The sequence below is a fragment of the Mus pahari genome, chromosome 1 (assembly GCF_900095145.1).
Source record: "Mus pahari chromosome 1, PAHARI_EIJ_v1.1, whole genome shotgun sequence".
Classification (NCBI taxonomy): domain Eukaryota; kingdom Metazoa; phylum Chordata; class Mammalia; order Rodentia; family Muridae; genus Mus; species Mus pahari.
In genome coordinates this window covers 21,537,818-21,553,259 of record NC_034590.1, presented here as the reverse complement: position 1 = coordinate 21,553,259, position 15,442 = coordinate 21,537,818, and the positions used below count along the sequence as shown (strand labels likewise).

Here is a 15,442-nt window from a genome sequence, read left to right as displayed (position 1 = left end):
CAAGTCTGGCTGTAGGCGGGGTCGGAGGGTGGTGCCTACAGCCTGATTCGCCGCGGCAGCAGTGCAGAGGCGTGGATTGGCGCGCGGGGCCCCGGGCCGGGAGAGCGGGCGTGGGGGAGGGGAGGCTCCGCGCCCGCGGGAGCGGCTCGCGCCCGGAGCGGGTTAATTTCAAATCGGGGGCTGGACTGCTCCTGGACAGCCACGCTCCCGCGGCCCGCCCGCCGGCCCCCCCCAGCCCCGGCCCCGGTGGCGCCCCCGGCACCCACCTCTGCGCGGCGGGGCTAAGCGAGTCTCCCTGAGACGCGCTGGCTCCCTGAGACGCGCAGCCAGGATTCCGGGCCATCCCGGACCGTCCGCTCTGAAGGAGGATTGACAGGTGAGCGGGGAGCAGACTGTCGCGGCGGGACTGTGGGATCCCGGGAAAGCCAGGGTGAAGGCGGCCGTTTCCCGCCTCCCGCCCCGCCGGGGCCCGTGGGGAGGAGCCGAGCTCCCGCGCAGAGGGCGGGGGAGGGGCTCGCCCGCGCTCCAGCCCCGCGCACTCGGGGGCGGTGCCAGCTAGGGTCCCGCTTTCCGCGCCAAATTTTTAAATCGAAGGCGGAAGGTCCGGCCCCGCCTCGGGGACCTCTAGCCAATCGCAGGCCTTCGCCGGGCTTACTGATTGGCTCGGAGCTGTCGCCCTGGAAACCGTGAGATGCTGTCGGGCGGCCCCGGGAGGCGGTGCAGTTGGCGGGGAGGAGGAGCCAGTGCTTGCGCCGGGCGGGAAGCGGGCTACTGTAGGGGACTGTACCTGGGGACCGGGAGCGCAGCTTACGGTGCGCTTTGGCATCGCGGTGATTTCGGCACCTAGGGAACCCTTCCCTCGCCCCAATACTTCGTGTATTGAAAGAAGCCTGAAAAAGGGGGTCAAAATCCCAAAGCTCTCTGTAAATGCCCCGTCGTGCGCTCAGAGCGCAGAGGCTGAATTGGAGGGTTGTTCTCAGGCCACTTCACAAGTCTTTCCTACTGAGCTTGTGCACGTGTGTGTCAGGCGAGAAACTTCAGCATCTCCCCCGATGCAGGCTCGGTGTGTGCTCCACCGGAACCCGGGCTCGTGCGCTCCGTCCGCTGCCCGGATCAGTGCACAGGTGGGTGCTTGCTACAGCCATCTCTGAACGTGAGAGAGGACTGTCAGTGCAGATTCTGTGTTTGCTTGAAGTCTCGTGACAGAAGGGTTTGATGGAGGAATTTACTGCTGTCTGTTGGCTCGGTCTGCCTAGAGGCGCTGTCTGTCCTCGAGGCAAAAATAAACCTGGTTTGTCATTTTTTTGTTTGTTTCCGGGGGCTCTTGTGTGCGTGAAACATTTTCATCAGCTCTTAATCCTCGCTTTACTTTTTTTCCTTTTAAGGATAGTAAAAAACTTTAATCGATTGGACTACTTAAACTACTGGAATTTGGGGAGGAACTTCAGATTTTTCGTCTTAAAAGACACACTAAATGTATGAGGAATTGACAAAATGGAGAACCAAAAGGTATTTTTAAAGTTCAGTCTATACTGTTGCAATGCCAAATCAAGTAGTATCCAGAGCTTTTCGTTAATAAGTTTTCCTTAAGTTTTTCGTTTGATAGTCATGAACGCTTTTACAGAAATCCAGAAGGAAAGTTTAATTTTTGAAGAGGAATTGGGCTGTCCAGGGTTAAAGTAACCTTTTTGTTTCAAAAGTTTAGTATAAATTTCATATATATGGAAGAAGTTTTGGGTTTTGTTATTTTTTTTTTAGTACTTAAAAACACATGTATATGTTATTTACATGAACCATGTATATGTTATTTACACGAACCATTGGAATTCAGAAAGGTCATAATTTGATATTGGATTTCATTGTAAGATAACCTTTAAAAATGTCAGCCTTTTAGCCCACTGGGCCTCCAAATGCTGTTCCTGACAAATCTGGAAGCATTTAGATGTTAGCTCAATAGTGTCCTTGGCAGTGTTCACTGAAACCCCACCTTTGGATCAGCACCTCCTGAGGGCATCATACTGAACTGAAAATTCAGGAGCCAGCCCCATGTGACCTCCCTATGCCTGGCATCCTCTTCTGCTAAGTAGCAGATTCAGCAGAAATACACACTGGAGAGCACTTGATGAGTCCTTAGTTTCCTGGTTGTAATAGAGGATTGTTAACCCATGTTTCCAAAGTTACTGAGGAAACAGTGGGTATCTCTGTTCTCTGAGTTGTTGCCTTCCAAGTCCCTTTCTTTAAGAATGGTGCACTGCCTGGTGTCTAAAAGTGAAAGGGGCCCAGGCTCTACTATCCGTATGAATTGGTATTAACTTGCCCGTGTAGGTAAGTGCTAACTTACCATAGCAGGAACCAGCTCTGAGGCCTTAAATGGCTAACCTTACTTCCCTTGGTCCCATTTTCTGCATCTGTGCCTCAAGCGTTGATGTTGAAAGCAGATTTTTCTGGTTAGAAGTCCTGCTGGTAGGCAGGAGGCCCTAACCATAAGGGCACCCTCACCTTGGCTACTTGAGCCTGTTCCTGGTATGTCAATGAGCATCCATTGCTCACAGCCACTCCACTGGGTGGAGCCTGGTGTGGGTCCTGAAAGCCTTTACCTGATGTCTCATTAGTAGGAATTTAGAAGTGATCAGTTACGTAGAGTGATTGGTTCTAGTTAGGAAAGGGAAGGGAGTGAGCACTAAGCTATCTTTACAGCCCTCCTTTCTCAAAATAGAATTTAAAAATAAAGCCTGTAGTTGATGTTATTCCTTTGTTAATTTAAATTCTTAGATCACATGGCGAAGACCTTTAGATCCGCAGTTTCTACCAAGTTAAAAGTGGGAAGTTTAACTATTAAATTTACTGTAGTAGCAAGGTATAGTGGGACACGCCTGTAATCACAACAGAGGCAGAGGCAGGAGGATTGTTAATTTAGGGTTAACTTGTTACTACATAGTAAATTCTAGACTGGTTGGAATGTATAGTGAGACCTTGTCTCAAGCAAAAAAAGGAAAATACTGTCAAGAGATCACTGTGATATTCTTAACCTACGTGGTCAATATGAAAGGCAGAAAGCTTTCTGATAGGTTCTGTTTTGCAATGAACTCAGTTATTAATTTCTTCTAAACCAGGAAAACCTCTTTTCTGAGCCACATAAAAGGGGACTGATGAAAAGCCCCCTGCGTGAGTCCTCGAAGGCCAACGTGGTGTTGGCTGAGATCCAGCCTGACTTGGGCCCTTTAACCACACCAACCAAGCCCAAGGAAGTCTCCCAAGGAGAGCCATGGACACCCACAGCCAACCTGAAAATGCTTATCAGCGCTGTGAGCCCAGAGATCCGAAGTCGAGATCAGAAAAGGGGCCTGTCTGCCAACCGAAGTGCATTACCTGAAGCCAGAGACTGTTTGCACGTAGGTTTACAGGGGGGCTGGGTGGCGGCGTCTGGGGGCTTGTGGAGGAAGGGACCATCAGTGTGGAACCCTGAGCTGTCGGAAATGTCGACCTACTGAGCATGGGAAGAGTTTGCATGTTTGGAGCACAACACGGGGAATTGTATTCTATGAGTGATCTTTATCCCAGGCTTTAAGACCATTCTTATTCCCCTCCCACTTTGTTGCAGCTGTTCAAACTGCGTGTATGTGTGGGTAAGAGGAGTTAGTCATCCAGCACAGAGGGCCCCCCCCCCCCAATAAATCTGTCAAGTTTTATTCCAGAATGAGACATTATTTACCTCTTCCTCTGCAGGAACACTTATCTGGAGACGAATTTGAGAAATCCCAGCCGAGTCGGAAGGAGAAGAGCTTGGGGTTGCTATGCCACAAATTCTTAGCGAGGTACCCCAACTACCCCAACCCTGCTGTGAATAACGACATCTGCCTGGACGAGGTGGCCGAGGAGCTCAGTACGTATGCCAGTTGCCAGGATGGTTAATGATTAGAGTGGGTCTGCGGACTTAACTCTTTTGGATCTGAGCTCATACAGTCACACTATCACAGATTCAGATAAGGCCGTGTGGGAGTTGGAAGCCTCACAAGTCCTGTTGATTTGAGAATAACTCAGTCTCAGAAGCAAACGAATGTCGGTGGAGAGTTTCTGGGTTCGGGTTGTCCCTGAAACCGTACAGGAAGGAAATGGTGTTTTACGACTTGTTTCACAAACAGCTGCGGCTCTGGTGTTCACCTTGACCCTGTCCCTGAGGAACTAGTGTATCCACAGTTGCATAAAGGGATGATTTCTGTGACTCTGCCTGTCTGCCATTTGAGACTGAGGATGGGTTAGGAGGTTACTCTGTCTTTGGCATAAATTATGGGTGTCCTCTCTTTACCACGCTGTGAAGACCTGATTCGCTTTGCGGCCATTGAAATACATTTGTGTGTGCATGTGTAAGTATGGGTGTCTGTGTGTGTTCCTGCTTGGGTGTCTGTGTGTGTTACTGTGTGCACAGGGCCTGAGGCCAACTTTGGGTATCTTTCCTCGGGAACCTTGGTTTCTGAGAACAAGGAATCTCACCGGGACTGGGGCCCACCAATTCATCGAGGTTTGCTTTTCTGATGGGTGCTGGGGAGTCAAACTCAGGCTAGCACTCTCCCAGTGGAGACATGTTCCCAGCCTGAAAGTATCTTCGTCTCAACTTTGAAGTGTATGCAGGATAGTGATTTAATGTGTAGTTTCACTCCATAAAGAAAAAGACCGCCTTTCTGAGCAGGAACATTAAGTCATGATTTAAGCGTATGCTGCTTGGATCCACCTGCTCTTCTCATACACTCTCTGTCTGGCTAGGTGGTGTGTGTGTGCAGGAGCTCGTATAGATCTGTAAACAGTAGAAGCTATCTCCAGTAGAACAATGCTTACCAAGCAAAGGACACATGCGTGCTAGGCAATATGTGTTATAGGAAAGGAGTGGGGTTATCTAGAACACCAGAAAAGGGCCAGACATGTGGGAACAGTGCTTTCTGACCATAAACCATAGAAAAGCTCAGATCAGGCCTGGCTCTAATGCAGACATCCAGTCCAGGTCTTGTAAGAAGAGAAGCAGAGGCCTGTGAAGACTGGTGGGGAAGGGCTCCTGGGGGGTGGGGGGTGGGTGGGATGAGGAACGACCCAGGAAAGAACCCTTTATGCTGGTTCTCAACTGGAAGTCACCAGGAACAGCAAGAGGCCACTAGGGGGAGCTCTATTAAGCACATTTCCAGAAAGGATAGATTCTGTCCCCTGATGGAGAATCTCACCGTGCAGACCACTGAAACTCTCTGGATTTGCAAGAGCCATAGAATTGCTAGTCTTGACATCACTTGATAGGTAGAACATGGACCAAATTAGACCCCCAAAGAAATGTAACTTTCTGTTCTTTCATTCAGGTTTCTAAGACATGACATCATGGATTTTATACTTTTTTGAAAATCTCAGCACTTTTAAAAGAAGTGTGTGTGTGTGTGTGTGTGTGTGTGTGTGTGTGTGTTTGGTCTTGGAGACCAGAAAAAAATGTTGAATCCCGTGTAGCTGGAGTTACAAGTGGTTGTGAGTCACCCATTATGGTACTAGGAACTGAACTCTGCTCTTCTGGTAGAGCAGCAAGTGCTCTTAACCACTGAGCCATCTCTCCCGGCCTACATCTCAGCACTTTGTGCCTGTGATATGATTGTGGCAGGCAGGCGTGGGTAGTAGTAGGGGATAAAGGGATGGGCTCAATATTGTGGCAGTTAGACTATTAGAGGCTTGGTCTTCCCACTTCCTAGCTACCACTGAGGCAAGTCTGAACTTCTAAGTCTTCCCCAGCAAAATACAGGAAACAGTGATCACCACACACATTAGAATACAATTGTCCTGGATGGTACAATTTAGATCACTCCCTCCCTAGGCGGTGACTGTAATTTAAATGAGCTCTTTGTGAGAGCCCTGCCTTTCTCCCTGGACAGTGCTCGAAGCGCTAGAAGCGTGTGCTGTATTGTAGTACTGCTTAATTCAGCTGCCCCTGCTGACAAGTAGGAAGAGTTACTCCATTGCGAGCACACAGTGAAAAGTCTGTGCCCTTTTTGGCAGATGTTGAACGTCGGCGGATTTATGACATCGTGAACGTCCTAGAGAGCCTGCACATGGTGAGCCGCCTTGCCAAAAACAGGTACACTTGGCACGGCCGGCATAACCTCACCAAAACCCTGGGGACGCTGAAGAGTGTCGGGGAAGAGAACAAGTACGCTGAGCAGATCATGATGATCAAAAGGAAGGAGTACGAGCAAGAGTTTGATTTTATCAAGAGCTGTGGCATAGAGGACCACGTGATCAAGTCACACGCTGGCCAGAATGGGCATTCAGACGTGTGCTTTGTAGAGCTCCCTGGAGTGGAATTCCGGGCAGGTGAGAGGCGGCGATATTGCATGGTGCTCCTTGCAGGTTGCAAAATAAAAAAAAAAAAAAAAAAGATGCCACGGAGACCCCGGCAGCTACCGTAGCTTGTGTTTGGGATGGGTTTGGTTTGGTGAGACAGCGTCTCAGTACTCCAGTCTGGCCCTGAGTTCCTGATGGTTCTCTCGCTCTACTCCCACAGTACTAAGGATCTGGGCGTGTGCCGCCATGCCCAGCCACCACTGCAGCTGTCGACTGTGTGGTCCAGTGGTGCTGTTTTTAAGGCTTGTTACTCTGCCTCCTCGAATGTTAATTCTTTAATCCCCCGTTCTTCTCCAAAGCTTCTGTAAACAGCCGCAAAGACAAGTCCTTACGCGTGATGAGCCAGAAGTTTGTGATGCTGTTCTTGGTGTCGACGCCTCAGATAGTGAGCCTGGAAATTGCTGCCAAGATTTTAATTGGAGAAGACCACGTGGAAGATCTGGATAAAAGCAAGTATAAAAGTAAGTGTCACAACTGCCCGGGAGACTTGGGAGCCATTCATGAACAACAGAACTCCACTTACCGTTTGATCGGGCGCCGAGCAGATTTCTGGGTACATGTCTATGTTCGATCTCTGCCTGCCTACCTCATCCCCACCCCTCCAGTGGTGCTGCTGCTAACCGGTGGAATTCAGCAAGACATATAACCTTCTTCTGGTCTGGTGCTTTAGTGCCATCTGACACTGTGATGGTCCCCATTTTCCGTGGTTAGAGGCTCCCAGGACTTAAGAGAGCAATCCATTGTAAAGTCGATCCAGCTCCTGGATCTCGTCTCTCCACTAATGCTGATACGTGAGGGTAGAAGTAATTTTCACTAAATTGTCCCCTGACGGCCTTGCAACACAGATGGCTTGCCACTTTGAAAGAGTTCTAGCCGGACGGCTGCTGTGAATTCAGCTGGTTCCTAACCTGCTCTCTTCCCATGGTTATGGTGGTTATGGCAGGCTTTGAAGGAACCTCCACAGAAAAGGTGTGGAAAGGAGCTGAGCAGACAGGAGTGAGCTTCCTTCCACACCCTCGGATCCACAGGAAGATGATGCAGACATAGCTATTGGTGGACTCAATAAGGCAGAACTGTCCCAAGAGCTTGTAGATGGTCAGGGCCTTTGCCCTGAGATGCCATATCCTGTAAAGCTCTACTAGTGTGTAGAAGTAAGTTAAGACATCCCTGGGTTGGTAGTTCATCCACAAGACAGAATTAAGTAGAGAGTAAGGCACTAATACTGGCAGCGCTTGGAAAAAGTGTAATTTGAGGAGACACATCTTGATACTGCCAGTGGGTCATCCCCTGCTTTTCTGAATCACCGGGGCTTTTCAGCTCCACGCTGCCACTGGTCATCACAGCCTTGGAAGCTGTTCCAAGAACTACAAATGTGTCGTTTGCCAAATCCTTGGGGGAATAAACACAGAGGCCTCTGGCAGGGCTGTGAGTCAGGAGACTCAACTTGTAATCCCGTACTCTGAACACTGACACAAAGGCAGACTTGTTAAAGGCAAAGTCTTTCAAGATCAGGGAGGTGTGTAGTTTGCAGTTTGTGTAGTTTGTAGTTTGCTGTTTTGCAGGGTTAGTATATATGTTTGTGGTATAGAACTTTGCAAGCTTATAATACTGTATAAATCTCATTATAAACTATCATGGTTAGAAAAGCCATACGTTTCCAACTGCTCCATTTCTGCTTCTTCCCATTCTGACTAATAAGAAGACACATAGGAACATGACATTTCACAAGCAGATCATCTCATCCAGTCACTTCCAGTGGGAACCTGGACCATCGCCCTTTTAAAACTCAAGACCAGCAGTCACTCCTGAAAAATTTATAACTCCTTTTTGTTGTTGTTGTTGTTGTTGTTGTTGTAATTTAAGCAGTGTTGCTAGAAGATATATATGTATGCATGTATGTATGTATGTATATATATATATATATATATATATATATGTGTGTGTGTGTGTGTGTGTGTGTGTGTGTGTGTGTGTGTGTGTGTATCATATTATAGTTATTGTTAGACTAACTTGAAAGGAGTCAGGAGTTTCTGCCTGGTGCTGGCAGGGTAGCTCTTGGATACACCTGACTTTCTTAGAAGACAAAATCCTGTGGTCTTTCATTATTCTATTTAATGCTATACATGCTTTTGTCCCTTCCCCCAACCCCCAGCAAAAATTAGGAGGCTGTATGACATTGCTAATGTCCTGAGTAGCTTGGATCTTATCAAGAAAGTCCATGTTACAGAAGAAAGAGGTCGAAAGCCAGCTTTTAAATGGACGGGCCCAGAAGTCAGCCCAGACAACAGTGGTATGTGTGCTGTTGTTGTTGTTTTTATTTATTGTTTGTCTTTTAAATCTAGAGGGATTCTCTCCCCTCCTCCCTATGTAGCCCCACACGTGGGAAGACTGTACGTAGATAATTGGAAAAGCAGTGCAAGATGAACACTCCCACAGAAAGGTGGCTACTGTGACTTTGGGCGCACTTGCAGGGAGAGGTTATTTGGAGTAGGAATTTGGAATGAAGGCTCTGGAGCAATAGTGACGGCTGTGTAACCCAGGGCCACGATATTTTCATAAACATTTATGCTTGGCCAGTGTCTTCTGTGGCTGTGCTCGCAGATCTATGGTGGAATGCATTTCTTAAGAGGGGCCTCCCAAGTGGAGCAGGCATGAGGGTCACCCACCAGCTTCCACCAGCTCTCACATTCCCCTAATGAGAAAGTAAACAAGGCTTTATATACTGCAAGAGAGGAAAATCAATAGTGAATGAACATCGGCATTTCTCTGGTCTTGAGATACAGTCCACTCTCCATAGCCACCTGTTTAATATTGAAGGGTTCAACCATAGAATGAAAATATTGCTTTGGTCTGTACTGAACATGTGCAGATGTTTTCTGGTCACTGTTCCCTAAAGAATATGCAGTGACAACTCTGTAAACATGATATTAGGTATTTCAAGTAACGAAGTGAAGACTCAGCATAGACTGGAGACTGTGTTTAGCTTCTATGCCATTGTATGTGAGGGGCTTGTGCTTCTGCAACTCTTGGCACGTAAGAGGCATTCTGGGACACATCCTCCTCAGATGTGGAGGACTAGCTGCGCAGTGCAGTGTCAGAGATGGAGCATGACGAGCTGTCTCTAACTGCAAGGTTCCCGGTGCAGGGCATTGAGAGCAGGTGCACACAGTGGGCACCCTACGCCATTACCTTTTGCTGCATTTTGATTTCCTCTGCGACAGGAAAGCAGGGTCAACTGTGCTTTCAGACAGTGGCTTTTTCCATTTCAGGCTCCAGCCCCGACATGCCTCTTCCTGCCTCCTTAGAGGCCGAGCAGTCTGCAAAAGAGAACTGTGCCAAAAACCTCTTTTCGACACGGGGGAAACCCAGCTTCACTCGACATCCGTCCCTTATCAAATTGGTGAAGAGCATAGAAAGTGATCGGAGGAAGATCAGTTCTGCTCCCAGCAGCCCTGTCAAGAGCAGCAAAGGTACGTTTCCCTGGAAAGTCAAGGCTCGATAAAAAGTGCTTTGTCGGGTTTTAACTGCTGTGTGTCTAGGTGGCGGATGCATGCTTTCTGGTCCCCGGACGCCCGAGTTTTCTTCCACTTGACTACTCAATCTTTACCTTTGACCATCCTCTCCCTTCTCTGTTTTTCCAGCTGAGAGTTCTCAAAATTCTCCGCCCGTCCCAAACAAGATGGCTCAGCTCGCTGCTATTTGCAAGATGCAGTTGGAAGAGCAGTCAAGGTAGGCTGGCAATTCGGCTGGAAAGGAGATGTATTGCCATCTCAGTGTGGTCTTAGATACTTGGAAACTGGAGAGAGAGAGCCTTTACAGTGTCTGTCCTCAGCCAAAACAGACCAAAAAGCTGTTGCTGTTGTCATGAAAGTGTGGCTTTAACTGGGGCAAAAAGTGGTAGGATGCGGGGCTTGGGAAACGGTTCAGTAGGTAAGGTACCTGGCGCTCAAACGTGAGGAGCTGAGCTGAGATCCCTGATGCCCACATAAAAGGCCTGGCATGGCAGCATCTGTCTTTAATCACACAGTGAAGATGTGGCCGCTAGAGGCTCCATGGAGCTCATTACCCAGCCGCCTCAGCTAAACTGATGACAACACCCATCTTTAATCCCATTGTGGCCACTGAAGGATCCCCAGAGCTCATTGGCTGGCCAGTCCAGCTAAACTGATGAACTCCAGGCTCACTGAAAAGATGAAAATCACTAAGGAAGACGTCTCATGTCAACCTCTGGCCTCCAATGCCTGTATGTTCACACACATCCAGACAAGAATACTTAGGAGCAATGTGGTTCCATGATGTTCCATAAATCTTCTCTTTCAGTGAACCCAGGAAGAAAGTGAAAGTAAACTTAGCGAGATCTGGGCACTACAAACCACTGGCTCCCCTGGACCCTGCAGTGAACACTGAGCTGGAGCTGCTTGCGCCGTCCCTTATCCAGCCCCTGGGTGTGGTCCCCCTGATCCCTAGCCCATTGTCCTCTGCAGTGCCTGTGATCCTACCTCAGGCCCCTTCGGGCCCATCGTATGCCATCTACTTGCAACCTGCCCAAGCCCAAATGTTGACACCACCCCCTGGCCTGAACCCAACAGTCTGCCCTACCCAGCCCTCTAATGCTACTGGATCCAAAGACCCTACAGACGCTGCCCCCACTGAGAAGACCGCCACAGATGCCACAAAGTCCGGTGCCTCCTGCAGACCTGGAAGCTTGCAGCCAGCACCAGAAAGGCAAGGTGCTAAGCATCGAAGCAAGGAGACGACTGGAGATCGGGGCACAAAAAGGACGATCACTGCGGAGGACAGTGGTCCCGGTTCTGTAAAGAAACCTAAAGAGGACCTGAAAGCGCTTGAGAATGTCCCCACCCCCACGGTGAGTATAGCCTCAGATGGGATGGTGCTCTTAAGTTCTAGCAATCCCGAGGCTGACTCCACAAGATTTTGGTGGCTTGTGAAGTTTACCAAAGCAAAGAACTGTCTCTCAGAAGACAAAGAATTATCCCTTAACATCCCCTATCCAAATGAGGTCCCAGACAGCTAATCCTCACACGGATGACAGCAGGGACATTTTTAAACCTTGAGAGGAAAAGCTGACTTGCTCGCTTTTTTAAAGCGTCACTAAGTGGCTGTCCCTAAGTCCTTTCCTCATTCCCATACTGGAACACAAACACCTGTCATGAGAGTCATAAATAGTTTCTAAGCAGTTGTCACCACAACCCAAGGGATACACAGGCCTCCCTCCCATAACTCATGTCTTCTGAGTCATTCCCCAGCGTCTGCTTGATGTCATGTACCTGGCATCTGTTGGCAGGAAGAGAATTTGCCCGCCCCATCATTTTCTTCCTCAAATTTCCCACATTTTCCGTGTAAGCCTAAACGTCAAGCTGATCTCGTCTACCCAGAGGTACGGTGGATGCCTTGGCTTCTAGAGGTGTTGGCCCTCTAGGCGATTTTCTTAGGTAAGATTAGATCAGGAAAGAATTAATAGTTACTGTACGACTACACGCACATTGTGTGTCATAGACTCGAAAGTCTTACTCAGAAGTCCCCCTTGAGTCACAGGACAATGGCCCATGAAACCAAGTGTCCTTAACGGATGCCACTGAGCACAGAAGCAGAACTTGGGGTCTCTTCTTCCCCCCACCCCCCATGCCCCCCCACCACTGTGGCGCTATTTGCCTTCTCCATGTCTTGTTTTTCCTTATCTGTTATGAGTTTATTCCTCCAGCACCCCACCACCACTCCCTGCTATCTACTAGGTTAGAAGAAATTGCCCCAGATCAAGTCTAACCCAGCACCCTCCTTTGATACCTGCTTCTCTGTACTCACCCCAGTATTGGTGGAACTAGGTGGATTGATTACATGACGTGATGTATAAAGGGCTTTGAGATCCCTTTAGGACACCATGTTGGCAGGATGGCACTGTTTGTCACTGCTTGTTGAGGCAGCTTGAGTCTGGGATCTTCCCCAAGGATGGTCTCGTAGGAACCATTCAAACCATCAGCTATCTCATGTATTATTTTATACTTAATGTACATGCTAGGAGGTGTGCATTGGCCCTGGCTTTACTCGGTACTCTGGAAGGGCCATAATCTCTCTAGGCCAGTGTGTGTGTGTGTGTGTGTGTGTGTGTGTGTGTGTGTGTGTGTGTGTGTGTGTGATTTTGCAGTGGTTTCCTGGTGTTCCCTAGGTACCCCATATTAGAGGTTTTAGATTTCTCATGTCTCCTAGTTTAACTCTTTAGTGTGGACTGAACAGAAAAAGAAAATGATTCAGGTGTTAAATTCATTCAGTAGACATGTTCTGAGATCCCAGACCTGTAGGGATGGAGTGGAGTCAGTATGCAAACAAATGCAACCATATCTGATAGTAGATCATAAAGAGAGAAAACGAAACAGGACAAATGATCAGGGGATGGGGTGCAGAAGGCGGTAGGAGGTGGCATTCAAGAGGAAAAACAAAATCCAAGAAGCGGTATCATAGGCTAAAAGAATTATAAATGTAATTTGTTGAAGTTGAGTAAGTCAGTAACCACAGTAACTTGTCCATCAGAGAGGATAACTATCAGTGACAGTAGCAGCCCCGTGTAAAATGCCAAAACCCAGCCATTAAGCGTTCTCAGCCCCTGCATCTTTCAGGGCACCATCTCCCGATGACTTTGAACAATACCAGGCACCTAAGAAACCATTTAAATCTTTCAGCACTGTGGCCTCTTGAGTTCGCCAGTTCCCAAGGAAAAGGCCTGATCAAAAGCTGGGGATCAAAGTGTGGGCTGTTGTTCTGACAACAGAGAGAAGCACCTGAAGGAGGGTGAAAGGAGGCCCCTGCTTCTAAGAGATGCTTTTAGAGTCCCCAGTCCCAGCACAGGGTTGGGGGCACTCCAGCCACCCACACACCCTTTGTGTTTAGGAATGTGCAGCAGTCTGACAGGGCGGGAGTCACATCAACCACCACAGTGGAGGCTAGTGCCTATTGGCATCTGGGCCTCTGATAGAACCTATTGGTGTTGCTTGCCTGCCTGTCAGCTTTGGCCTCTGGCTCAGTTTGCTTTCCACGTGATGAGACTGCAGGGTCAGTCCTTGTGAATATTTTCCTTATAAAAAAATACGAGGAAATAGCCTGCTTGTGCAGTTCTTTTATTTCTAAAGCAGGAGTCTCAAAACCTGGAAGGCCAGCTAGCACATGTGTTTAGCTCCCTAGGAGCTAAACGTAGGTTTCTGTTGAGGTACCCCACTCAACTCTGTCCCTGTTGGGGTACAAACAGCCCCTATACAAAGGATGTGGCAGCATTCTGATGAAGCCTGTGCAAAAAAAAAAAAAAAAAAAGAAAGGTGGGGGCGGACGTGGTCTTGGGCTGTATTCAGCCAAGAATTTTACTAAATGGAGTGCCTGACCTCATGTTCTTCTAGTGTACATGTGTGTGAGATAAATGCTTTCTCCTTATTTTGTAGCCCCTGTTCCCATCAGGATACCTAATCCCTCTTACCCAGTGCTCATCCCTGGGGCCAGACTCTGTGTTGTCTAACACAGAAAACTCAGGTACACCCTCCCCAAACCACAGGATCTACGGCTCCCCAATTGCAGGTGAGTAGATACCATGTATCATGTATTAAGATGTGGGCTGGCCTGCAGTTCACTTACACAGCGTCAGCTTCCTGGACTTCCTACTTTAAGATGTCACCCCCCTACCCCCTTTCTTTTCCAGGTGTGATCCCAGTGGCATCATCGGAACTCACTGCTGTGAATTTTCCCCCATTCCATGTGACACCTCTGAAACTTATGGTCTCCCCAACATCTATGGCGGCTGTACCTGTTGGGAACAGCCCGGCTCTCAACTCCGGCCACCCTGCTCCTGCCCAGAACCCAAGCTCGGCCATCGTAAACTTCACCCTGCAGCACTTGGGACTCATCTCCCCGGGCGTGCAGATGTCCGCCAGCCCGGGGCCTGGAGCTGGCACAGTCCCCGTGTCCCCACGCGTAGAAGCAGCTAGCGTCATACCAGATAACTTGAGCTCTCGGCAAGGGAGGGCCAGCAACCATGACTTGCCAGTCCTGGGCCAGAGCCAACTAAACGGGCAACCAGTCGCAGGGACAGGGGCACAGCAGGTAAGAGGATTTGTGTGTTAGGCCTAAACCTTGAAGATGACCTTGACCTTCTGATCTTCCTGCTTCTGCCTCCCACCTTGCTGGAATTGCCTTTTAATTTGATTATCTGTATCATGGGAGGGCTCACGTTGGCCTTCCTTCATCGGAGAGGGAATTAATTATGACAGGGTGAATGACTGAGGGCAACCCTTCCTTCCAAGACCCAAGAAGAATGCCCAAGGAATCCATATTACTAGGCTGTCATAAGGTTTTGTCTCTTAGCAAAGTAACTGAGAGTTGAAAGGAATGCACTGAGGCTCGCCCTGCCCACATAGGATATGTTAGTCTCCCAGCCACCCAGATATCATCTAGCTCGGTCTTGAGTCTTCTGGAGAGCATGGTTCACCAGGGGTCTGATAATCTTTTTCCCTCGTTCTCTCCAATCAGCCTGTTCCTGTGACACCCAAAGGCTCCCAGTTGGTGGCTGAAAGTTTCTTCCGTACTCCGGGTGGACCAACCAAGCCTGCCAGCTCACCCTACACGGATTTTGATGGTGCTAACAAAACCTCCTTTGGAACCCTCTTTGTCCCACAGCGCAAACTGGAAGTCTCAACTGAGGATATCCACTGATTGACAAGATGGTGGCTTAATTTAATTTTCTAAAGAGCTATTTAATGAGACAATATAAACATATAGATGGAGAGAACACCACCTTTAAAAATACTGTAAATATTTGGGGTCTTACTCAATATCACAGCAGATATTTGCCATGCTTACACACGTGTGTACACATCCACCCACACACACACATGCACCCATACATGTGCACACATCCACCCGCACCCATACATGTGCACACATCCACCCACACACACACATGCACCCATACATGCGCACACATTTGTGTAAGACCAAATTCAGCCTTCAGTACTATAAAATAAAATGTTGAACTAAGGTACATTAACTTTTGGGGGGGGATTCATTTTTTCACCTGTGC

At 48.5% G+C, this 15,442-nt stretch overlaps 1 protein-coding gene across 1 annotated transcript; it reads left to right on the top strand.

Moving 5' to 3' along the window:
* The first annotated feature begins 782 nt into the window (after positions 1-782).
* E2f8 (E2F transcription factor 8) lies at positions 783-15,203 on the top strand. The gene is made up of 13 exons (XM_021201622.2): positions 783-1,124; positions 1,386-1,509; positions 3,114-3,392; positions 3,727-3,883; positions 6,022-6,336; positions 6,666-6,827; positions 8,519-8,656; positions 9,636-9,836; positions 10,008-10,095; positions 10,687-11,233; positions 13,812-13,944; positions 14,066-14,466; positions 14,893-15,203. The coding sequence occupies exons 2-13, from the start codon at positions 1,495-1,497 to the stop codon at positions 15,073-15,075; spliced, it is 2,619 nt and encodes an 872-aa protein (XP_021057281.1). The 5' UTR covers positions 783-1,124; positions 1,386-1,494; the 3' UTR covers positions 15,076-15,203.
* The last annotated feature ends 239 nt before the right edge of the window (positions 15,204-15,442 follow it).

What these genes read in the sequence shown, in the direction of transcription:
- E2f8 (XM_021201622.2), top strand. An exon ending in AAGCCAGAGACTGTTTGCAC is followed by an intron (nt 3,393 to 3,726) that starts GTAGGTTTACAG and finishes CTTCCTCTGCAG; the next exon opens with GAACACTTATCTGGAGACGA. An exon ending in TGGAGTGGAATTCCGGGCAG is followed by an intron (nt 6,337 to 6,665) that starts GTGAGAGGCGGC and finishes TCTTCTCCAAAG; the next exon opens with CTTCTGTAAACAGCCGCAAA.